General features: G+C 44.3%; 1 protein-coding gene across 1 annotated transcript in view; it reads left to right on the forward strand.

Annotated features, from left to right (window-relative positions):
* Window positions 1–24,796, forward strand: part of LOC103177890 (sodium/hydrogen exchanger 9) — a 110,662-nt gene extending 85,866 nt beyond the window's left edge. The window contains exons 14-16 of the mRNA XM_042339395.1: window positions 5,638–5,711; window positions 20,489–20,594; window positions 23,174–24,796. Of these exons, the coding sequence (XP_042195329.1) occupies window positions 5,638–5,711; window positions 20,489–20,594; window positions 23,174–23,353 (360 nt within the window). The 3' untranslated portion in view covers window positions 23,354–24,796. The remainder of the gene's footprint in view (window positions 1–5,637; window positions 5,712–20,488; window positions 20,595–23,173) is intronic.
* Window positions 24,797–25,854: the final 1,058 nt, after the last annotated feature.

Consider the following 25,854-nt stretch of genomic DNA (forward strand, 5'->3'; position numbering starts at 1 on the left):
TGGATCCAGGTCTTAGAAAATCTGCTGAGAGGCACAGGTGATGATGATGTAAGGAGGCTAATTGACTTAAACTGTGAGCATGGAACTGGAGGACAGATTTAAAATTAACTAGCCTCAAGTGAGATGAGAGATCAGAATAATCTATTTTTCTTCACAGAGTAATGGAATATATGGTACACACATCAAGTTGATGCTGCATCTATTATCTGCTTCAAAAAGGAATTGAATACACATCTGTTTGGGAATAATATTGAAGGTTACAAGGATAGGTAAACATAGACTGAGAACATTGTTCTTTCTGCGTTGGTTGGCTGAAGGGGGAACGGGGTGGGGGTCTGGGGAGGGAAGGTCTGGCCAGAATAGTAAATAATTAAGAGTATAATAACGAAGAATAGTAAATATGAAGAGTTACGATGGTTAAGTTATCACAAGAGCAGAATGGATAAAGAAGGAAGGTGTTTGGGTCCATTTGGTCTGTTCCTTCCACAATACCCTCTCGACTGTCTGCTCATTACAGTATCAAGTGGTTTCTTACCCAAGCCCAGTGTCCTGACCTCAGTCACCTTTCCTGGCACCAGCTGTTGATTTCCTTCAATGAAAAGAAATATTTAGCAAATTGGTTGCCATATTCGCCGATAAATGTATATACATAGTCAGACCTCTTTACCATGTATCCTTTGAAGAGCTCTGAAACAACTCGATGACATGTTAGGCTATATAATAATAATCTTTGCATTTGATATAGCACCTTATCATGTCATTGAAATGTGTCAAAGCGCTTCACAGAATATACTGTAAAGTGAATTTGGTGGGCGAAAATGCGGCAAATATATCAATATTTATATATCAATAAATATCAAATATATATTAATATAATTCATATATATTAATATGTAGCAAACATATGCAAGGGATATTATTTTATTATTTATATTTCCTGATGTCTGTCCTAAAATTGTTCTTCACAACGTAAATCTGTGACCTCTTGTCCTGCTGTGTTGGGATATCGAAACATTGCTTGGGGTCTACCTTTTCAATCCCACCAGGAGCTGAGCCAAGGATGAATATTCCGAGACTTTTGTTTCAATAGCATTGGGATCAGGCAGTAACTGTGCAGAATTTCCCCAGGAGGTATAGGAGATGGATAGAATTCACGACCTAGTAGGAGAAGCCTTGATGGGGCAAATAGTCCTTTCCTGTTCCATATTTTATGTTAAGATGAAAAAAGTGTTCCTACAATGCACAGTTGGCAAATAATGGAAATGCTTTAACACTAGAAGTTCCAGAGACAGAGAGGGTTAATCTCTGCTGGCAGGATATGGAAATCCCACTTCCCCAAAGTTACCAAAACAGTCCAGTTCTTTTGAATTTAAATTTTTTTGTAAGGATAACAAAAGATCTCAAGAGGCCTGAAGCAGAGGCTGATAGGGAAGAAGCGAAGCTCACAATATGTGCTAATTATCTCCTATTGACAAAAAAAAGGCATCAAACCGGAAAAGTAAATGCTTCCAAACATCATTTGTGCTTTTTCTGTTGCCTGAAATAATAATCCTGAAGCGAATTTGCAAACAGTAGCTTGTTTGATCTTAAGAATTGCTGGCCCAGCAGAGTTTGAGCACTAGACTTCCTTACACGGTTACTTGATTTTAATTCCTACCAATAGGGTACACAACAATTTTACTTTTGTATGGTGCCTTTCCCATCAGGTGGACAGCTCAAAGCACTTCACAGAGCGATCCAGGAGCCCAAGCTGGGGATGAGGATAAGACATTGACTAATCCTGCATTGATTTCCTCCCTCCTCAGTCCCACTTCACAACAACAACTTGCCTTTATTTAGCAGGGTAGCGTCGCAGAGTGCTTGATAGTAGTGGAGCATGAGGCCGAGCCGGAGGGAAGGAGGGAGGTGACCGTAGCCGGGTGGAAGACGAAGGTCTTCAGTCGCGATCTGAAGATAGTGAAGGAGGGAGAGTGTTCTAGCGTTTCGGGGCGTAGTGGCTGAAAGCACATCCACCGTTGGTGGAACAGAGGACATGAGGGATAAGCAGAGGGCCATAGCCAGCCGAGCAAAGGCAGCAGGTTGGGAAGTAAGCAGATCGCAAAAGTAGGGAGGTGCCAGGGTGTGATGGGATTTGAAGGAGTCATTCACAATGACCACACACCTCTTGCACTGTTTGCAGAATGCAGAGATGTTAGCAAGACCCTTTCCTTTCTCGCCAGGCTGGGGTGTCTCAAGAAAAGGACGGGGGGTGTGGGGGGCAAATCAGTAATGAAAGGGAATGTTATTAAAAATAAACTTACTGTCAGGGAAACACTTTCCATCTAAGCAGTTTCTCCCTTAAATGTTCCAGGCTCAGTATTCGATAGATTCTCGGTATTGATTACCCACCAAATTTGGTCTTTTTTGACAGATCGAGAGGGTGCTGTTGTCTTTTTAACATAACCTATGGATGGCTGATTTATTTCTAGAGAGTGACTTTAAAAGAAACGCACTTGTGATTAATGCGATGCATTGCAGCAGACTGTTGCCATTTAACGAAATGATCATTGATAAGACATCTGTGACGATTCTGTTTCCTGATCTCAGTGGAGCGGAGGCTTTGATTTCCACTTGAATGGCTTGTGGAGCAGACAGATTGAGCCAGGCCTCCACGCGTGGCCAGATCAGGGTCAAGCTAGCTTGAACAATGCAGCAGAGAGCATCCCTGGTGAATTTCCCCTTCCCCCCAAACAAACCAGACCAGACTGTCAAAATAACTCCAGCCTTCCTAGAGAACCATGCATCCTGCTTAACGCTGTAACTTGACTCTCAGTGACCGTACGTACGGCTAGCATACACTTGTGTTGCATTTTAGTTGATTGTGCCTGATGTAGCAACTTACCAAAAGATCTCCACGTGCTTCACACAATTAGTTACTTCAGTGTGACAGTTGTGCAAGCAAACATGGAAACTCTCGTGTGCTCCAGCCACATCCTCACAAAGTAGCAGCAAGATGAATAACCATTTAACCTGTGTTTTTATGTGAATTATAGAGGCTTTGCTATTTTCATCTCCCTTATCCTGGGATCAGTGGCTTCCTTATCTGCCTCTTTAGTACAGTGATCAGACTTATACCCTCTGCAGACGTCTGCCACTCATTTGACCCTATCCCCTCTTGCTGATAATGCTACTGTACTTCTGTTAATTTCTCTCAGTGCACACAGCTTTCCCAACCCTCTCACAGTGCAATCGCTAAACCTGATCGCCTGCTTGTCTCTTGAACTTTCAGTCCACACTAACAGCAGGGAATCTCATTGCAAGTCCATAAATAAAAGTCCCTAGAGTTTACACACCATGTTCATCGGGCTCCTATGGCGTTAACATCGGTGAAGCTGTTCGAGTGGAGTTCACTTTAGACACTCATCCCCATTCTTTATTAATAATAATAATCCTTGCATTGGTTGCAAAACCTATTCACGTCAGAAGGACCTCTCAAAGCACTTCATAGGATTTACTGTGAAACTGAGTGATTGTGTATTCGTAGACAAATGCAGCAGCACAATTGTGCACAGCAATGTCCCGCAAACAGCCATGGAGTGAGTGACCAATTTTATTTGGGAGATTGTTGGCCAGAACTCCCTTCTCTTCTCAAATAGTGCCATGGGATCTTTAACGTCCAAGTAGACGGGACCTCGGTTTAACCTCTCATCCGAAGGACGGCACCTCAGACAATGCAGCTGATGCATTGGAGTGTCAGCTTAGACTATGTGAGTTCAGGTCCCAGCGTGGGATTGACCCCATAGCCTTCTGACTCGAGAATGCTACCACTGCACCACGCAGACACACTTCGTGTCTATCACAGTGGTGTTCAAGGGCAGAGGTTGACAGCAACTAACATAAGATAAATTGGTCATTCACCTCGTGACTGTGTGTGGGAGCTTGCTGTGCGCAAAATGTGGCTGAGCTTGCTTTCAAAAAACAGTCACGAGACTTGACAGCAATTACTGTGAAGCGCTTCAAGCTTTTTGATGTGATAAGATGCAATATAATAATAACTTACAATTGATATAGCGCCTTTCAAATCAGGAGGGCAGCTCAAAGCACTGTGACTGTGTATTTTGTAGGCAGAAGCAACAGCCAATTTGCACACCTCAATGTCAAACAAACAGCCCTGAAGTGAATGATGAATTTCATCTGGGGATTTGTTGGCCTGGTCACCGGGAGAGAGAAACTCTTCTCTTTTTGAATAGTGCCATGAGACCTTTAACACCCACTCGAACAGGAAAACGGGAGCTCGGTTACACGTCTCAATGCATGTTCTATCTTTATTAAATATTCCCATTCACGGTGCTGTTCCCATGAAAACAAATCATTTTAGGAATGTCATGTTCTTTCCTCCAAGAATTTAACCAGCTTCACATCTGCCCTCTGCAAAGTAAATGGTCTTTAATTGTAGAAAGTGTAAGGCATTGCTGAAGTGTATTACTTTGCAGTCCATTTTGCAAATGTGTGAAATGTTCATCCAAACAAGTGGATATTGTAAAAAAAAATTGCCCTATTAATGAGTCGGGGAGGGTGGGTGGGAGAATGGCTTATTTGGAAAAGCAATGGAAATGAGCCAGGTAGACCACGAAGGTCCAAAGATAAGTAACTGGACCTCAGTTAGGGTGATGGTGGAAGGACAATCTGTTACAAAGTGGGGAGAGGGAAGGAAAAAATAACATGCATTTTACACAGCACCCCTCATGCAAGACAGCGCCTCAGAGCACTGCACGGAGACGCCAAGCTAGAGAGAATGGAGAGGTGACCACCACCGAAAACAACAACTTGGATTTATATAGCGCCCTCCACGCCGGACGGCGTCTCATAGGCGTGGTTGAAGAGCTAGGTCTAAAGAGGGATTTAAAGATAATTTTAAAAGGGGCTGAGGTGGAGGAATTGAGGCAGGGAGTTCCATAGGTTAGAGGCATAAATGGCTGAAAGCACAGCCACCAATGGTGATGTGGGTAGGAAGGGTGGAAGGTTACTGTCGAGTGATCCCTGCTGAAGTGTGGACAACAACAACTTGGATTTATATAGCGCCCTCCACGCCGGACGGCGTCTCAGAGCGCTTCATAGTGGGCACTGACTGATGACACTGTGGGCTTGACTGTGATAGTGTGCCATGGTCACCAGGCCTGCCTGCCCACGCTCACACATAAAGGTTGATCGCTTGCAGAAAGAGGTATAACAGCTAAGCCAAGGCACATCGGCTTTACCCAGCAAGAGTTATAGGAGGAGTAAATTGGAGGGGGAGGATAGATATAAAATGTATAATGTACATCTTGTTCATTAAACACAGCATAGGCTGGCTAATTTATGAGTGCGGTAGTTGTGTTAAAAGAAATAAGAAGTTCTGACTCAAAGATATAAAAGGCTTCATGAAGGTTTTTTTTCCCTTCCATAATATCTGCTGATTTTCCACACAGTTCATTTCCTCTGGTTAGACATTGCAATTTACGTACTTAATGAGAAACCTTATGCAATGTGGGGCTATTCAATCATGTGGTATTGCCTTTTCTATTTCTTCTTTGTGAGAAAACAAGCTCTTTGTCTTCCTTTAATACTGAGACAGCCCATTCCTAAACTAGAATTGTTTTTCTCTCTCTCTCTCCGCAGATTGCTGACAGTACAAATGACACAAAGACTGAAAGCGCGTGGCTTTTCCGTATGTGGTACAACTTTGATCACAAGTATCCTTCGCTAAACTGCAAGTTGTGGGTCAAACCAAATGCATTTCTTTGAAAGTAAAAGAGAGAGGTTTTCTATTGCACCGGGTCAGTCGCTGAAAGAGTAACGATAAAAAAGAACAACAACAGGTTTGATGCGGTGGCCGAGACCAGGCAGGTGAGCAGCTATTCATACAAGTTTGAGCAACCTAAGAAGAAATGAAGCTAAAAATACAAGGATCAGAAAACCATTAGAATTTGCACACTTTTAGAAAAGCACTTGTTAGTTTTTATTCTTTTAATTTGAATCATGACTAAATGCTGCACCAGTACATAAACCACTCTTTCTAAAAGGTTCACCTTCAAAGTCCTCCACAGCCTTGCTCCTCCCTAGCTCCGTGATATCCTAACTCCCTTCCAACCTGTCCTCTCCCTCCATTCAGCGAGCTCTGGCCTGCTTCACGTCCCCTGGCTTTCTCACCCCACCATTGGCGGGTGGGCCTTCAGCCTCTCTGCCCCACCCTCCACCTTGCCCCCTTCCTTTCCTCCTTCAGGACCTGTCTCCAGACCCTCTTCTTTGACCATGTCTTCAGTCACCCTCCTACCCCTACCCTCCCACCCTCCACCCCTCCTGATCCCAACCACCAGCTTGGGTGCAGATCCCTGACTGTTCAGCGCTTTGAAACGTCCTCCTAACTTGAAAGGCTCTATACAAATGTAATTTGTTGTTGTTGTCCCATTGGTTATTTGGAACTCCCCTCTCCTCTAGAATTTTCCCCCTCTCCTACCTGAAAAGCGAAATCTTGTCCAATACTCAATTTAATACAACACATATTTGCATTTTGTTCTTCGGATGAAATGTTAAACCAAGGTCGTATTTGTCTGTTCAGGTGGATGTTAGATCCCATGGCACTATTCAAAGTGAAGCAAGTTTCTCTCTCCCGGTGTCCTGGCTAACAATCCCCCAGATAAAATTGGTGAATCACTCCATGGCTGTTTGTGCGACACTGCATTGTTTCACCCACAAAATACAGTCACTCCACTTTACAGTATATTCTGTGAAGCACTTTGAGACATCTCAATGCTGTATTAAATGCAAGAATTATTATTTATATAGTGTCTTTCAGGATGGAAGGATGCCACAATGTGAAAGGCACTATACAAATAATAAGACCCTTAACAGACCTAGCTTAGCACCATATACGTTGATCACTATCCATTTCAATAGATGTTTACTGGAAAATACTGGAAAATCCCACAAGGACAAAAGACTAGGGTGCAGGATGGGGGAAGATGCTTTTGTAAGCAATCAGAGTATTTAGTGTTGACAGTCTGTAACTAGGTACTTGTTGTTAGGAGGAGTGCATTGGCTCAATCAAAGGCTCTCTCCAGCAATGGGCACTGCCTTCCTATTCAATCCGAGTCACATCATTGCAATGCCCAACGACAGGCAATAGATTTGAACGGGCAGATTTTTGAAAGAACCAGTCAGGATTTTAACCAAACCTAGTGCAAATAAATAGCACAGGGATGACCTCTTCAATTCTTAGTTAGCCTGTAAATTTATTCTCAAAATCTGCAACAACTGTCAAGTGATTATTTAGATGCATCTGTTATTGTTTTTCTCTGTCACTCACTGGGAAGGAAAATTATCATTCACTCCCACTGACTGAATGAATGAAGTGCCCTCTTGGTACAGGCAGAGGCAGATGGATAGATGTGAAGTGCTTCAGATCCATATAGCTGATGCCTCATCTGCAATCTAAGCAGGATAAGAGGGCAGGAGCTGAGGCTTTTGTGTGTTTTAATTAGAGCTGTGGGCAGAAAGGTTCCTTACGTCATGGAGAATATTTAAAATTATTTTTAACCCAAATGTGTAAAGAGCCTTTTCAAAGTCAGAGACTGGCAGATTGGATGCACAAAGACAATATATTACACAATCCAGCAAAGGCTCTAAGCAGTGATCAGGAATCTGAGATAATTCTCCCCTTCCTGACCCAGGGGTGTAGAGGTTAGCCCCAGTTGAGATCAGCTAACTCACCACAGCCCCAGAGTTGTCATTCCTTCTGCAAGACCCAGTGCTGAGACACTACCCTGCGTGAGGGGCGCCATATAAATGCAAGCTGTTGTTGTTGAATGGTACCTTGATCCACTGGGGCATTCAGAGGAGATTTGTACTAACATTTGCTACCTTTGTGCTCACAATAAACAAATCAGATTGTTGATGGGCTCGTCTGCCAGAGCAGGACAAGTAATCAGAATGCAGGGACCTTGCTGAAGGTCCATTTAGCTCTAGAAACTGCACGCATGAGATAAGCTCTTAGCATTTTCAAGGCAAGTTCAGGAAAAACAAATCCTTTTTATCCATATAAGCTTACTTCCATTGGTTGGACAGTAGTCGGAAGATAATCACTACAAGAGCGAAAGGAAAATTTGTTTTGATCAGGGCTGATTGTTGGGATGTGGAATGCTCTGCCAAGTGAGGTGGTAGAGGCAGAGTCCATTGTGGGTTACAAGAAGGAAGTAGACAAGCTTGAAGGGGTGTGGGGATGGGGTGGAATTGAAAGGACAGCTTGCTCTGAGAGGTGGTTTTCAGTTTGGCCCACCGAGCCAGTATACTCAATGGGCCGAAGAGCCTCCTTCTGTGCTGTGAATTTCTATGATTCTATTTGATATAGCGCCCTTTCATATCGGGAGGACGTCTCAAAGCGCGTCATGGGATTCACTGTGAATTGCAGTGACTGTGTATTATGTAGGTACATACAGCCACCAATTTGGCCACAGAAAGACAGCAAGTTGTACTTTGAAGACAAGCTTACTTCACTGAATAAACATTCAGCATGCTATTCAAATAAACAGCACCATTAAGCGGATTGTTGCTGTGTGTTTGTGCCAGCACCCAAAAATAATGTAATTCAATTGCTGGATATTTATTCAGCGGTGCAAATCTCTGCCATGCTTTAGTGTCTGAAACCTTTCCACCCTCAGCTCTCATAGTTATGCCTTGCGTTCTGAATAACACTGATGCAAAAGTTTGCAAATCTCTCCCAGCCCTAACATGATCGGGTGCTGATTCTGACTCTTGCTTGGTGCTGTTCCAATAGTGATCAGAGGCACAAAATTCCTAAGTTTTAGAGCCCAGTGTGAATTGCACAGAACTGGGAAATCATTGAATTCAATCTCGATTTAGACTTCCACATTTCAAGTTGAATTTAAGTTCTGCACAACAACTTGCATTTATTTACACAGCACCTTTCACTCAGGATAGCGTCTCAGATGGTGACGAGTTAGATACCGAGGAAGGGAGAAGTGGAAGGTGTCCATAGGTGCAGTCGAAAAGTTGAGCCTTAAGCAAAAGTCGTAGCTTTGGACAATCTTAAACGTTACATCGATTTGGTCTTACAGGCTAAGTGGAATTTTGCCCATCAACTGTTTTAATGATGAATATTTTACACAAAAGCTCCCTCACTGGTGTTTTCTCCTACGCTAACCCAAGAGAACAGAGGTCAGTGTTAGCACCCAGGACCTCAGTCAATGATCAACCACAGACCAGGGGTCAGTTGGGTAGGTGGTCTGGAGGGATGAGATCAAAATGGGCCGAAGGGCTTTCTTCAGCCAAACTGATCTTGTGGTCTAACGTGTCATTGGATATTTACTTAGTTATTCCAAGTCTTGAACATAAGGTTGTAATGAATGAGATATGGCCCTGTTAAAGTGCAGTTGCTCGCTTAACGGCACTTAGGAGCAGAACCAAAGAGCACGGATAGAACTGCAGAGAGCAGAACAATAAAGGAGTGGAGGGGAGATAATTAGAGGTGATAACATTGCCGATTTGTTTGTATAAAGAAAACAATGCCTTCAACCAGCCCTCAATATCTCCACTACACTACAGGACTGTTCAATACTTCTTTCAGCTGCTTTCCATTTCCCCTTTGAAATTCCTTGTGAACATTGAGCCGGTACAGAATGAGTTCACCAGAATGGTGTAAAGTGCATCATTGCTAATAAAGAGGCCAATTATGCCGATGCATAGGCAGGAACTGGCCTTTTCTGTAAAATATTCACCCTCCAATATGCGTGCTGAAGGTGCTGGAGGAGGAGGCGTAAATTGTACGAGGCATCACTTGTGAGCTCTCCAGGAGCCTCTGCACCACCTCCTCTGCTATATTAAGGACATTCATTGTCCAAGTGCAATGAAGGCTCATCATTAAAACAGTCGATAGACTAGCCTCATTTTGCGGTCATTATGAGAGGAGCAGCATTTATGCTGCGTGTCAAAGGGTTTGACAAAATAAAGTTTTGGACAACAGAGCAGGGAAATCAGTGGCTGATAGACACTGACCACAGAGAGCAGGGGTGCTTTCTCTTCAATCGGGTACAGTTCCCTTTTAATAGGACTGCTAAAAGACACTTAAATATATTGATGTAAACTGTTCAGCTCTTGGAGGGCTAACGGACTCAGTTTTCCTGTGTATTTGTGCCTGCATAATAGGCCGCAGAAGTTATTCAATGAGAGAGTCAGACAGACAGAGAGAAAGCTAAACAGACAAGTAAGCAAGCAAGCACATGTCAGATTAAAAGTCAAATTAAAGAGCAAAGTGACTTTGGAAACGTTCTAGAGGATGGAGGCAGAGAGGTGAAAGGCTCCGCCTCTGAAGGAGGGAGTGGGAATGGATCAATCGGAAGAACTGTAGCTACAGTTTTATCAAAATTATATATAAATTGGGTGAAGCTGGAGAGAGGACGAGGACAAGGATCTCTCATAAGCCTGGAATGAAAAGATTGCTATTTTTAGTGAGAGGTGCCATAAATCAAACTTTTAAATCATGGAATAGACGTGCTTCTTGACTTTTATTCTAAATTTATAATTATATTATAGGTCAAATTATAATTATAATTTTCACACTACATCAGCGATGGTTTGAAGATCTTATACTTGATCTAATAGCAAATGAGCTGCAATCAGTCTCTTTCCGGTCAATGTGGGTTGGCCTTTGGACTAGATATCTTACTGTATTCTTAATAGTAATCCCTGTTTTGATATAGCATCTTATCAGGTCATCGAGACATGTCAAAGAGCTTCACAGGATTTACTGTAAAGTGAGATGCCTGGCTATTTGTCCACAAGTCAGCAATGTCCCAAAACGAGGAATGTTCTTGTATTGATTAGGGCGAACGTACGTCCAGTTTATAGCTGTGGACTTGCTTAGATGTGTGAAATCAAGCTACCTGGTTAAAATCACTCACACCAGCTTTAAGTCCTCCCAGTGTGGATATGACTAAGCAGTGGCCAACTTCTGTTCATGAGCCTGGCTACACAGGAAACGCTAGCAGGGGCTAAAAATACACCACAGGCTCCAGGTCAGCATATGTGCACGATAGCTGTGCAGAACAGGCTAACAGAAGCTAGAATTCTCGGCCGGAAATAAGAGAAGCTTCAGTATTGAGAGTAGGGGACCTATAACATTTTAGATGGGATTGGTAAAGTAAACCCAGAACAGCAGTTTAGTATTCCACAAAACAGTAGGTTTTGAGTTGTAAAACCCAAATTACAGGACCGACACCAGGATTTTTTTCTCAACTCAGAGGCTAATTAATGACTGGAACAGGTTGCCAAGAAGAGTGGTTGAGGCCAGGACACTGGATTCATTTAAAAGGCAGCTTGAAGCTGTAATGGAGAAGGTGGGCAGGGATGAGATCAGAAGAGCCAACGGGCCTTCTTCATCCAAACCGATCTTATGATCATGAATGCTTTAGTTGAGACTGCACCTTAGGTGTTCCCAGCCCTGGATGTAAAACAAGATGTCCTGTTGAAAATCTCTTTCTTCTGGATTCTTCTGTTTCTACCACAAAACACAATTGATTTAATTGTGATTTAAAGACAAGAAAAGTATCGACCTGAATTGTTTAACCCTTGGAGAGCTGAAAGACTGTTTGCCTGTGTATTTGTATCTGCGTAATAATAGGCAGCAGAAGTTATTTATAGTGAGTGCATTCCCCGCGTGCGCACTATGGCTGCCGCTTTGACCCGAGCCCCCTCACCCCCTCCCTCCCTCCTCTCTACCCCCAAACCCTCCCCCCTCTGCATCTCTCCCGCTCTGTCCTCTCTCTCCGTCCCTCTCGTCTTCTATCCCCACTTGACCCTCCCACAACCTCCCTCTGTTCCAGCCTGGGAATCCTCCGCCGGGCTCACCGTGGCACTTGGCATTGGCTGTCCAGCAGCAGCCACACCGACTGCCCCATTCCCCATCACACTCGCCAGCCACCCCGGACACAGACCCGGGGAGTCAATCTCTCCTCCCTTATCACCATTTCCCCCACCCCTGCTTCACAACCTGGACCCCCCTCCCCTCCCACACACCCTTCTGTCAACCGCTCCCTCCACATCGGACTACAAAACATCCGCTCCCTCTGTAACAAGGCCCTGGTCATCAACGATCTCATCCTTGATGAGAGCGTTGACATCATGGCCTTAACGGAAACCTGGCTCACGCCAGGCGACACCTTCCCCCTCACGGAGGCCACACCACCCGGCTACACCTCCCACCACATCCCTCGCCCCAACCGCCATGGCAGTGGTGTAGCCCTTATCTCAAGGACACCACTTGCCCTTTCCCCCTACTCCTCTGGCTCTTTCCCCTCTTTCGAGCACCTCACCCTCTCCCACCCCTCCTTCATCTCACTCAAAATCCTCCTCCTCTACCGGCCACCTAAAACCTCTCCCTCCTTCATCTCCGATATTTCCACACTTCTCACACCTCTCTCTATTCCTCTGCTCTGTTCGCCTCATCATCCTGGGCGACATCAACCTGCACTTCACCCCCTCCTGCTCCATCTCCTCAGACTTCTCTTCCCTGCTCTCCTCGCTCAACTTCTCCCTCCACATCAACTCCCCCACTCACAGTCACGGCCACCCACTCGACTTGGTGATCACCCGGGGCCTCAGTGTTTTGGATGTTACTATCACCGACAAGGCCGTCTCCGACCACCACTTCATCTCCTTCACCACCTCCACCCTCTTCCCCACCTCCACCAGACCCACCACCATCTTCTACCGCCCCTGGAAAAAAGTTACCCCCACAATCCCTAACCGCTACCTTGGAGTCCTCTGAACTCCTCTCCCTCTGGCCTTCAACCCTCACTGACCCCTCTTCTCCTCTCACCCTCCTCCACAATACCCTCTCCTCCACACTCGATACTCTTGCCCCCATCACCTCCTGTACTGTCTCCTATTCTCGCTCCTCCCCCTGGTTCACCACCTACCTCCGCTCACTGAAGAGGCAGGTGCGAAGAACAACTCCAGGCTACTGTTTTCTACCACATCCCAACTCCTCCGTCCCCCCCGCCACCCCTTGCAGGTCATCTCCTCCAACCCTCACTGCGAGGAGATGCTGGATTTCCTTGAATCCAAAATCAAGGGAATTCGCTCCGCAGTCACTTCCCCTCCAACATCCACCCACCCCCTCCCACCCACACTCCGAATCCTACCCATCCTCCCCTACACACTTTCGTACCCGTTTCCCCATCCTCTGTCACCAAACTCATCCTATCCCTGAAACCTACCACCTGCTCCTTTGACCCCATCCCCACTCCACTCCTTATCTCCCAGCTCCACCTCCTTGCCCCACATATCACAGACATCGTCAACCTGTCCCTCTCCTCTGGCTCTGTTCCCATTCCCTTAAAAACTGCCACCATCACTCCCACCTTGAAAAAACCCTCCCTTGATGCGTCGCAGCTATCAAGCTACCGGCCCATCCCCGACCTCCCCTTCCTGTCCAAGGTCCTGGAATGAGTTGGCGCCTCCCAGCTGCGCTCTTTCCTCTCCACCCATTCATTATTCGAACCCCTTCAGTCGGATTTCCGTGCTGCCCATAGCACAGAAACTGCCCTGGTCAAGGTCACCAATGACATCCTGACCATCTGTGACCAGGGCTCCCTCTGCCTCCTTGTCCTCCTCGACCTATCGGCAGCATTCGATACGGTCGACCATGCTATCCTCCTCCACCGCCGTCCTCCCACCTCAACCTTCAAGGCCCTGTCCTTGAGTGGTTTAGGTCGTACCTCTCCCACCGACTTCACTTTGTTTCCACGAATGGCTTTTCCTCCGGCCCCCGCACTGTCTCGTGTGGTGTCCCTCAGGGCTTGGTCCTCGGTCCCCTCCTCTTCACCCTCTATATGCTCCCCCTTGGTGACATCATCCGCAGACATGGGGTTAACTTCCACATGGCTTTTCCTCCTGACCTCCTCCCTTTCCTCCTTCAAGGCCGGTCTCAAGACCTTTCTCTTTGACTGTGCCTTCAGCTCCCCTCTCGACTCTCTAGCCCCTCCTCGCTCCCTCCCTTCCCTCCCCTCACCCTGACCATTTCCCCCCTGCTCGGGCAGCGCCTTGGGACGTCCTCCCGACGTGAAAGGCGCTCTATAAATGGAATCTTGTTGTTGTTGTAATTCATCCTTCCAGATCACCCACACTATTGAGCCCTGCCATCACAGTATTGGTTGCTTTTTACACCAGTAAAGTGTCCTGGCCTCAACCCTCTACCTAGCAATGTGTTCCAGTCATTGATTACCTCTCTGGGTAAAGAAAAACTTCTTGGTGTCTGACTTGAAATCAACATTCACAAACCTAAATCTGGTTATTCTACTTGGCAAATAAAACACAAAATACTGTAGATGCTGGAAATCTGAAACCAAAACAGACGTCGTTGGGAACACTCAGCAGGTCAGGCAGCATCTATGGAGAAAGGAAAGTGAGTCAACATTTTGGGTCCATGACCCGTCATCAAAACTAAACGAAGTTCTGACAAAGGGACCTGGATCCGAAACGTTGACTCACTTTCCTTTCTCCATAGATGCTGCCTGACCTGCTGAGTGTTCCCAGCGACGTCTGATTTTATTCTACTTGGCAATCCTGCTTTAAGTGAAATTACGGCCTTTCATTCCTCAGGGGGATTTGTGTCTTAACATTTCATTGTGTCGCTTGGTTTAATTACAGCATGTCAGTGTGTTTCTAATGGCTTTGAAATGGGAAGGAGATATCAAAGAGGGCTGAGATCATTCAGCTGTTCCAGGTTCAGTTACCAGCTCACAATGCCAGAGGCTTTCTTCTCATCTGGTTAATGAATGTGTTTATTTTCGCCATTGTACACAGTGACACCCAGAACCACCACTCTGCACCCACACAGGTCAGTCCCATCATGCCCAGAAAATATCTCAGTCCAAAAAGAGATTTTGTGCATCGGAAATAAATAAAGTACAATCTCTTGGGTTGATAATAGATGAAGTTCAATCTGTTAGCAAAATTAATCTGATGTATTAGTAGTTAGCAGATTAATACAAAATTTCCAGATGAGTCATAGGAAATTATACCACTTTACACAGTATTGAAGGAAGTGATACCCAACTGCAACACAGTAAGCGCTTTGCTGGTTATTCTACACTCGTAGAAATTGATAGCACAGAAGGAGGCGATTGAGGACATCAAGTCTGCACCCCCTCTCAAAATAAGGTGTTCTTTCAATCCCACTGTCCTGCCTTGCTCGGGTTCATTCCCGGGCTGGGTGAAACCATACTTAACTTTCCTTACGCCACAAGCCTCTGTTTACCTAGCAGTAAGTAGGAACCGCGTTGTTAGTTGATTGGCGGATCATTTGCAGTCACTCAGTCCATAACTGTTTATGGAACACTGTTGTGTGCAATTGTCTGCCACATTTCACCCACAAAAAATATGGTCAATGCATATATTCTGTGAAACTCTTTGAGGCGTCTCAACAGCATGACAAGGCACTATATCAAATCCAAGGATAGTTATTAGCCCTTCAAGCCTCTTCTCATACACTTGGCTACTTCTTTCTTAAAACCCAAAATGGACTGTGCCTCCACCACCTTACTTATCGGGGTGTTCCATGTCCCAAAACTCTCTCAGTGGAAACATTTCTTCCAAAGGAAGCAAATTTGTGAGTGTGAGCTAAATTTAGCCAATTGGTCCCTGTGCGTTTATAACAAATGCAAATTGTAAATAACATGACATGAATGGCAATACGAATTAAACGATGCAGCAGCTTCCTTTTAAAAGGGAAAGTTTGATAAACTTAGCATATGGAAACTTAATCCAAAGAAACAAATTCACTAGAACGTACAGACGAGAATAGCCTGCTATCTGCTGAAAGGAATCAATGTTGTGTGGTGGGATTCACTGGCCAGAGGCAAATAGACAACACAAGTGCTTCCTGTCTTTCTGTGGTCATTTACTAGCCTCAGAACATTTCCTCCAAATCCGGGTAACCACAGGTATATAAATTGGTCATTTCAATCCACAAGTCTTTGTGGGACACTGCTGTGCGCAATTGGCTACCGCATCATATACGGTCAATTCACTTTACAGTATATTCTGTGGAGTGCTTTGAGACGTCTAGAAAACGTGAAAAGCGCTATATCAAATGCAAGGATTATTATTAATATGTAGAGAGTGTATATTGTAGGCTGAATGCAGGAGCCAATTTCCACACAGCAGCGTGCCACAAAGAGCCACCCAATCGAATGTATATTTATACAGCACCTTTCACGTCAGGAAGATATCCCAAAGCGCATTTACAGCATATACGGTAAAATGGAGTGACTGTACTTTATGGGTGAGATGCGGAAGCTAATTTGTGCATACCAATGTCCTACAAACAGCTATAAAATGAACAAACTTTTTTAATTAATTGGGGGCTTGTTCACCAAGATACCAGGAGCAACTCCTTTCTCTTTTCGAATTGTGCCCACAAGATCTTGAAAGTCTACCTGACTGGTTTGACATCTCAAATGACAGTGTTCACCCAGAAATACACAGTCACTATACTTTACAGTAAAATCCTGTGATATGCTTTGAGACATCTCAACGATGTGATAAGATAGATACTACATCAAATGCAAGGATTCTTAAATATTAACCCTGGTTGGAATACGTAAATACATAGACGTCGGGCACGGGCAGCTGAAATTTTATGACTCCTTTCCCACCACCAACCCCCACGTGTGTGTATTCAAATTACCTGCCAAGAACACCATGTCAAATCGCACACATGAGATATGGGAGGTGAAGGACAACAATGGGACAAACAGTGACCCAACTGAGGAATCGAGCACCTTCGAGAAGGGAGGGGGAATTGACAAAAAAAAGGGTATATTTAGGTTTAAAAATAACTCATTTTAAACACACATTAGATTCTAGAGATTTACAATGGGTCCCTAGTTACTTTCTCTTTTTCCACAGTGATGAGTCTTGAGCCGCATCTTTCATCTGCCACCTCAGCTCCCGACAGTACCACAACACATATATTTTTCTGTCTCTCTCTCTCTCTCGCTCTTGCTGTGTTTGCGAAGAAATTCCATTTAATAAATAAATGGAAAAGAGATTAAGGGCGTGATGGAATAGAGGGACGACGTGAGATGAAAAGAAGATTGATCACTGTACTGATCTGTAGCTGCAGTGTTCAACAGCTAGACAGTGAAAAATGAGAATGCTTATCTCAACGAGCTTTCAAGCCCCCCTCTCTCAACCACCACCCCCCACCCCCCCACCCCCCCCACCCTGGCAACCACAAGATTGCAGTATTCTAAGTGCTCTAACAGCAAAATCATTATTGACAAAGGCGTGTGTGCCTTCAGCGGTTCGGCTTGATGCTTAGTTTTAGTAAAACGGTTCTTTCAGCGGAAAGGGTAATTTAAAGTCCAGTGCTTTGTAAATCAATTGATTTGGTTTTCATCCTCTCAAATAATGTGTTGTATTTCTGCAGTGATGGTGGTGAGGGCATGCCTCTTTATTAGGAACACGGGAACAGGAGGAGGTCATTCAGCCCATCAAGCCCCTTCCATTATTTTAGCAGATTTTAGCAGATTTTTTTTATCTCAAAGATCCTGCCCTTTCGCCGTATCCCTTAATACCTCTACTTCCCAAGTATCTGTCCATCTCTCTCTCAATTTGCTTATTGATTCCATGTCTACTGGAGAGCATTCCACATCTGCACAAGCTTCTGTGTGAGGAAATGCTTTCTGACCTCAGCTGTAACTGTCTTGGCTCTGATATTAATACTAGGATCCCTTGTAATGGATAATATACAATAATAATAATCCTTGCATGTAGCACCTTTCACATTGGAAGGACATCGCAAAGTGCTTCACAGGTTATACTATAAAGTGTAGTGACTGTGTGACAGCCAATTTGTGCCCAGCAAAGTACCACAAATAGCCATATTGTGAACGAGCAGTTTTATCTGGGAGACCCCTCTGGCAGAAGGAAGAGTGGTCCACTATCTAACCTGTCAATTTCTTTCATTAATGTAAATTGCCTCAATCAAATCACCCCTTAACCTCGTCTGATCTAAAGAGTATAACCCTATTCTACCAGCCTCTCATAATAACTAAGTCCCTTTAGTTTCTTCTCATCTTTGCAAAACAGAAGAGAGTAAGATTTTGGTATTTTTTTTAAGAAAGTACTTACAATTAAGAACAACTTTCAAATCCTACTGCACTGCAGACGAGATGGTCTGTGGCGAATCTCACCACTTGTTTGTGAAATTCCCAATGTAATTTCTGCTTCAAGGACACATTTCGCTCGCAATTTACAGGCAATTGCAGCAATTCGGGGCTTCTATGCATTTTCCAATGATTGCACTACGTCTTTTTAAAGTCGATCCCCCCCGGCATCCATTAATCCATACTTGATTTGCAGACCATACGACAACACAAAGAGTTATGTCTACTTGTTTTCCTGTGCTGGCTCTATATGTAGGGCATTGGGAAATGAGTCAGCTTCTCGGTGAAGTGATCAAGGAAGTTTTAACAGTATGAAAACAACCTCAGTTGAGAACATGATTAAAGTTATTTTATGCAGAACATCCAGCTGCGTCGAGGGTCATGCTTTCGCGAAATGCAATTTCTGTGGCACTGATTAATGTGTAAATGGTTATCTAGTCCTCCCAACTACAGTGAGGATATCGCTTCCTTGAAAACTGGAAGAAGGTTGTCACTTGTCAAGACTACAAACTAGATAACTAGATTACATCTCGGTTGGGTATTTTCTGTTTCACGTTTAACCTGAAATTCCACTTTCTGAAAGGCAGAGCACCGTTGATTCCAAGTATATAATAATAATAATGCTTAATGAGTTTGATATAACACCTTATCACATCTTCAAGGCATCTGAAAGCACTTCACAGAATATACTGTAAAGTGAATTAACTACATAGCTAGAAATATCACATGGAGATCACTGGCTGTGAGGGGTCTTGACCATTCTGTTCCTACGCTGCTCGGGAGGAATGGGGAGGGAAGACATGAATAACTTTCAAGTGTTGCCCCTTTATTGCAGAATTGCCCCAAGCCTGATGATAACTACAGTGCCTTTTGTTTTGTTTCTTGCGTTCAATCTCATCATTGAACATCAACTTGCAGACTGGAGACCTCCTCACTCTTACAATCCAATTCTCACCACTCATCCACCACCATCAATACACTGCAGAAGCCAACAGTAGTAGAATCTTCAGTGCCAGTATTTTGCAGTGCATCTTGTCCACAAGATGTTTTTCAGAGGCTGGTTTCATTCTGGAATCCAGTTTGAAGACAGCCTGGTGCAAGCTGCAAATATTTAATTATAACCACAATAGTGACTGATCAGCTCAGACATTAGACTAGATCCTGGACTGCAACCTAAATTTATCTAAGCAGATTGTTGGTCAGGACACCAGGAGAAACACTCTTCTCATTTTGAATAGTGCTATGGTATCTTTAACATCCACGAGAACAGGCAGACAGAACCTCAGTTTAATGTCTTGTCCGAAGGATGTGAATGTTCAAATAAAACAAAATATCCTTGGGAAATCTCTCTGGGAAACATGTAAGAGGGAGTAACATAACCAGCTACACCTAAACAGACAGTGCAGTTTCAGTGCTGCTAATCTCCAGGACTTTATATCAGATTGGTTGTGTGTATATATAGATCAACTCGAATGCCCTTATTAGCCACCAGGTCGGTATCAGAGGCACTTCAGAATAGCTAGAGGCCTATAACACCTTGTATTGCAGGTATATATGTTGTAGCACATGTCAGCCTGACTCAATTGAAGGCATTCTTGCCTCTGAATTAGCAGGTTGTGGGTTCAAGACCCACATAGAGACTTTAAACTCACATATCTCTAGCCTGACAATCCAGTGCTGGAGATGTGTCACATTGTTGAAGGTGCCTCCCTTTGGCTGAGACGTTAATCTGAGGTCCCATCTACTTGGTCAGGTAGGCATTAAACATCTAATGCACGAATTGAAAAGAGAAGGGAGTTTCTCCCAGGGTCTTGGCCAACAATCAAATTGGGGTTATTCACTTCATGGCTGTTTCTAGGACATAATTGGGCCGCATTGGGTCTTTGAGCTCAAAGAATGACCTTCCAGTGTAGTTCTGGGGGAAGCACTGCATTGTCACAAGTCCAGTCCTTCAAATGGAACTATCAAATGGCCATTCATTTCATGGTTGATTGTGGCATATTGCTGTGTGCAAAAGGGGTGCTGTGTTCACCTACAAAAATACACAGTAACTACACTTCAGAGTAAATCCTGTAAAGCGTTTAGAGATATCCTTCTGATAAGAAAGGCACTATATTGATTGTTGGGTTTATTACAATTACTACTGTTTAAACTTAGTCCTGTGGCCATAAGAAGCATAGTCTGGCTGCTCCTGGAGGAGCGATACCTATTAATGTTTAACTCTATATCGATTTGCCTTTCAGGTCTAGAGCCAAACCCTGTTTCCTTAACTATTCTGCCAGATACTTAAAGCCAGTTCTGACACATGCTGGCCCACCACTCACCTCTACCCTGCCAACTTGGTGTGGGCCACTTGCTAGGCTCCTGACTAGCCCTCAAGCTTATCAAGTAAGTCTGTGATTCCTTTGATCTGGGTGTCATTTTTTTAAAGAAATCTATTACAGGTTTCTATAGAGGGATATTTTTTCCAACTGTTTCGTAAACCAATGGATTGCCATAAGAATCCTGCTTTTAATAATAATAATCCTTGTATTTGATATAGTGCCTTATCACATCCTCTAGAAGTCTCAAAGCACTTCACAGAATATACTGTAAAGTGAATTGACTGTATATTTTATGGGTGAAATGCAGCAGCCAACTGCGCGCAGCAGTGTCCCACAAAACAGTCGTGGATTGAGTGACCAAATTATTATTGTTTTTTTGTTCTTGAGTCATTATTATTAGGAATGTGGAGTAAGGAAACTTGCCCAAGGTTTCACCCTGCCAGGAATCCAACCCAGCTCTCTCGCTTGCGAGGCAAGTGCTCTAACCACTGAGCTACAGGACGCCTTTTGCTAGAAGTCTACGCAGAGATGACACTTCAGAGCAAACAAGCTATTAATGAAGATAGGTTCAGCCAGGCACGCTCCCTGGGAGACCCTTATACATGCTGCACTGAGCAGACAGACTCCCTCTAACCTGCCTTTCAGAACCATCAAGTGGTTGCATATCATTCCATCCTTTGGATAAGACATTAAACCACCTGATCCCATGCCACTATTCCAAAAGAGAAAGGAGTTTCTGTCTCCCGGTATCCTGGCTAACAATCCCCCAAATTAAATTGGTCACTCACTTCATGGCTGTTTTGGGGACACCAATGTGCACAACTGGCTGCCGTGTTTCTCCCCAAAAATACAGTCAATCTACTTTATAGTATATTCCTCTGGATGATCTAATGTGTGTGCGCGTCTCTGTGCCCTGGGATACTATCCTGCGTGTGGCACACTATATAAGTGCAAGTTGTTGTATCAGGAATGGAGTGGGGATTGAGCTGGAAGGCAGCTGATCAGGGTATTGGAGAAATCCCGTCTGGAGCTGATGAAAGCGTGGATGAGGGTTTGGGATGCTTTGAAAGTGAGGTAGGGACGGAGGCGGGTGATGTGGCAGCAGGAGAGGAAAACAACCTCAGTCAAGGACTGGACGAAAACTTAAAGGAGAGCTGAGGGTGGCACAAAACACCAAGATTGTGCACCGTGAGCTGGATTTAATTCAGTTAAATTGAATGAATGAATTATCCATTTAACAATTCAGTCCAACCGTAAAGAAGAAATAAACAGCAACATGTTAACACAATCATTAGACTTCAAAACCACGCTGTGCTCAGGGAACTGCCTTGAGTTCAGGGCATACAAGGTTAAAAATTAAAAAAAGGCAACTGGGGAACGATATGTTTGGATTAAGATTTTGTGTGTGAATGTTATGCTTGGATCAGTCTGCTGCACAGTGGGAGTAAAGGAAAAATGGTTTAGCCCATTGGAATTCAATGCTTATGAGTAACAGGAAATGTTTATCTGTAATTGACTCCAATGCCCAGCGTGGTTTAAATTAATGCTGACTTAATATTCAAGATGCAAACAGATTTGAAATCTTTTAGTTCTTCCCAAGCTTTGAATACATCACCCTACACACATCCCCCTCCCTGCATCATCACACTCACTGCTTCATCTCCTCCTCTAGCTCATTCCTTCCCAGAACCTCAAACCTGAGGAACCCGTCACTCTCGCAGTCACTGCAGGTTATCTTGAAACCCAAGCTTGGCATCACCTACTCCCATTCCTCAATGCATCTCCTCCTCTCCTCGATTTGCTTCAATGTTGGCAGTGTCCAACACTACAGACCTTGGCCCTTCAACTATGGGTCTCAAATGTAAAATAAATGTGATTGAGTAACATCTTACAACAACAACATTTCATTTATAGAGCGCCTTTCACATCGGGAGGACGTCCCAAGGCGCTGGATAGTTGGGTCAGGACCCGAGCAAGGGGGAAATGGTCAGGGTGAGGGGAGGGAAGTGAGGGAGCGAGGAGGGGGTAGAGAGTCGAGAAGGGAGCTGAAGGCACGGTCAAAGAGAAAGGTCTTGAGACCGGTCTTGAAGGAGGAAAGGGAGGAAGAAAGGCAAAGGCACTGGGGGATGGAGTTCCAGAGCCTAGGGGCTGAGAGGCTGAAGGCCCGGCCACCGATGGTAGGGTGGTTGGGGTGGGGGATGTGGAGCAGACCGGAACCAGAACGGAGGGTACAGGCAGGTAAGTAGGGGGATAGTAGGTCGGAGAGGTAGCAGGGAGCAAGGCCGTGAATGGCCTTGTAGGTGAGGATGAGAATCTTGAATTACATCAGCATGTTACTTTCTTTGCGCTAACATTTGGCAGGTAGATATTTGCAATGGGATAACAGGCATTTGGAAGCAGTAACAACAACAACTTGTATTTATATAGCTCCCCTCATGCAGGGGAGCTATATAGCTCCTAGAGAGCTTGACAGTAGCTGAGCACGTCCCGAGACAGGGAGGGAGGAAGTGACCGTAGGCATGGTCGAAGGAGGGGGCAAGGTGGAGGGATTGAGGGAGAGAGTTCCAGAGTTTTGGGGAGCAGTGGTAGTAACTGCGGTCTTCTCAGGACTTTAGAATAATTGTGCCTTGTTTTGTGTCACAGGATCATCAGAAAGAGGACGACACACAATACATCATCAATAATGATGAGCTGTCAGTGAACTTCGAGGACAGAGCAGGTGCTGCAGTCAGCTCCGACGGTGCCCGAGGAAAGGACGTTCAACATCATCGGACTGCGGGAACTGAGCTACCAACAGGTCAGGCTCCTACTCCCCTAAACTGAACAAACTATTGGGACATTCCGGTTGTTTGGAGTAAAAACAAAAGGAAATAAGAAATAGCTTTGGACAATCAACCGTGCCGGTCCTCAATTCCCTCCACTGCAGCCCCTGGGACTCTGTATCAGCACAGCAAGGCTCAGATCCCGGCGGTCAAGAGAGCAGATGCACAAGAGTAAAAAGACATTGGTTTTGTGAAGGGGAATTATTGTCATCGGGAAGTGGTTTTCATGGCTGCCAAGTGATCCGAGGACACCCCTCAGCTTCCCAACAAGCCGGTAGGACCTCACTGACTCACACATCCCTGGCTGGGAACAGCTGTAGGAAGTAAGACAACAGCTTGGCTTCATTCTGCTTTGAAGCAATCCCCTGACTGGGCCTCAAAAACTAATCCTGTCGTCGTCTCGTAAAGCCTTACTTCCGCTGTTCCAGATGGTAATGTGTTTCCACTTCATGTGGGACCATTCACGCGTTAATTCTCAGGTCTAAATTGACAGTAAATTTTCTTTTATTTTAATAGAATTTTCACTAGCAATAGGAGCCTAATGCTGCGCGATTTAAAATCCTGGTTTAAGTGCCTTCAACTTTCTTGCCAAACCTTTTTTGGTTGTGTTCCTGTGTTTTTAATCAGCCTTGTCTGCTGCTAATGTCTTTGTTTCTCAGCCTCCACCTGCATGTTATCAGCTCAACTGTGGTAGTGTTGAGTGGGGCATTCCCTGCAGAGACGGGGAATAAAATGGGAAAGGTGTACTTCCTACACAGCTCTTGCTAACCTCGCAAGTCAAACCCCTAACGGTGAGGGTGGTCCTAGCTGGACAGTGCTTTCGATGGCAAGCTGTGCGATTTCAGCTGATTTTAAAAACTCCAACAGTATTCCAGCACACACAACAACAAAAATTACATTTGTATAGCACCTTTTTACGTCGGGTGGATGTCCCTAAGCGCTGGGGTTCCCAAGCCTTGGTTCTTGCCAATCTGTACCTGATACTCTCCGGGATTAGGTAATGTACTCCATTCCAGACCTGGAAATTTCCACGTTTAGATGGCATAAATGGAACTCTCAGATTGATTTGGATACTTTTAATTATGATGAAGGGTTTCTGATGTGTCGGACCAAAAAGGGATAAAAGGTTAGCTTTTATTCATGTTGCTCACTGGGTTATAAGGGACGCATGGAAACAGCCAGAATATAGTATAAACAGACTCACGATTTACATGTTTACTCAGCATGTTTAGCCTTATATCAGAAGAACATGTATATTGATTATTATTAATAGTAATATTCATAACAATCCTTGCATTTGATATAGCACCTTATCACATCGTCGTGACATCTTAAAGGGCTTCACGGGATATACTGTAAAATGGTTTTGACTGTATATTATTGTGGGCGATAATTCAGTTACATTTATTACAATAATAAAAATAACTTTGCATTTGCTACAGCATCCATGTTTTATGAGTCATATTTCTTGCCATTGTGCATTACAGTATAGCCACCCCAGCTGCTGTCTGTGTGTGAATCAGGCAGGACTCACAATGGCCCTTTAAATTATCCACAAAATCAGTATTTTCCTGTCTTACGGATGAAGGAACTCATTTCTACTTTAAAACTCTGTGTTTACATTTTTAGAGTTTCCTTCGGTTTGGCTCATTACAATGCAACATACAGCCATTGTACGTTCAAGCCCACTTTGGCAGACCCGTCACTTGGAGACAGTTGTTCTTTTTCTCCTCCAACTGTTCAGCTGAAGTACTCTCTAAATAACGGTGGGAATATTTGTGTGGCTAATGTGGCTAAATGTCATCTGGTTTAACGATGCTGATACCTGCAGCAGCAGTGCAAAGCCAGCTTTTGGGCTGATTGCACTGATATTAACTTATACACACTGATATTAACAACAAGTGGAACAGGAGTGGAGATGTACCCTGGTTTGTATCGGAGGTGATTCAGCTATTTGGCAAAGGGAACTGTAGCAGCACATGTGTGACTGTGCCCATCACCCATCACCCAGCTTAAGAGTCTCCAAACTGAACGATCAAAAATGCAACACCTGTATAGTTTCTGTTTGATCATCATGGATGGACGTGCCCTGCTTACTCAATTCCAAAGAGTTTTGGTGCAAGCAAACAAGAACTGAGGCTTAATAATAATAATAATAATAATAATAATAATCCTTGCATTTGATATAGCGCTTTTCACGTCAGGAGGACGTCCCAAAGCGCTTCACAGAATATACTGTAAAGTGAATTGACTGTATATTTGTGGGCGAACGCGGCAGCCAATTGCGCACAGCAATGTCCCACAAACAGTCGTAGATTGAAAATGACTAATTCTTTTTATTATTGTTTTTGGAGGGATTATTATTAGGCGTGTGGAGTAAGGAAACTTGCCCAAGGTTTCGCCCTCTGCCTGGAATTGAACTCAGGTCTCTCACTTGCAAAGCGAGTGCTCTAACCACTGAGCTACAGGACTCCACAATTACAGGCTTGATTACAGAGTGCC

The sequence above is a fragment of the Callorhinchus milii genome, unplaced genomic scaffold, assembly GCF_018977255.1.
Source record: "Callorhinchus milii isolate IMCB2004 unplaced genomic scaffold, IMCB_Cmil_1.0 Scaffold11, whole genome shotgun sequence".
In the NCBI taxonomy this organism is placed as follows: Eukaryota; Metazoa; Chordata; class Chondrichthyes; order Chimaeriformes; family Callorhinchidae; genus Callorhinchus; species Callorhinchus milii.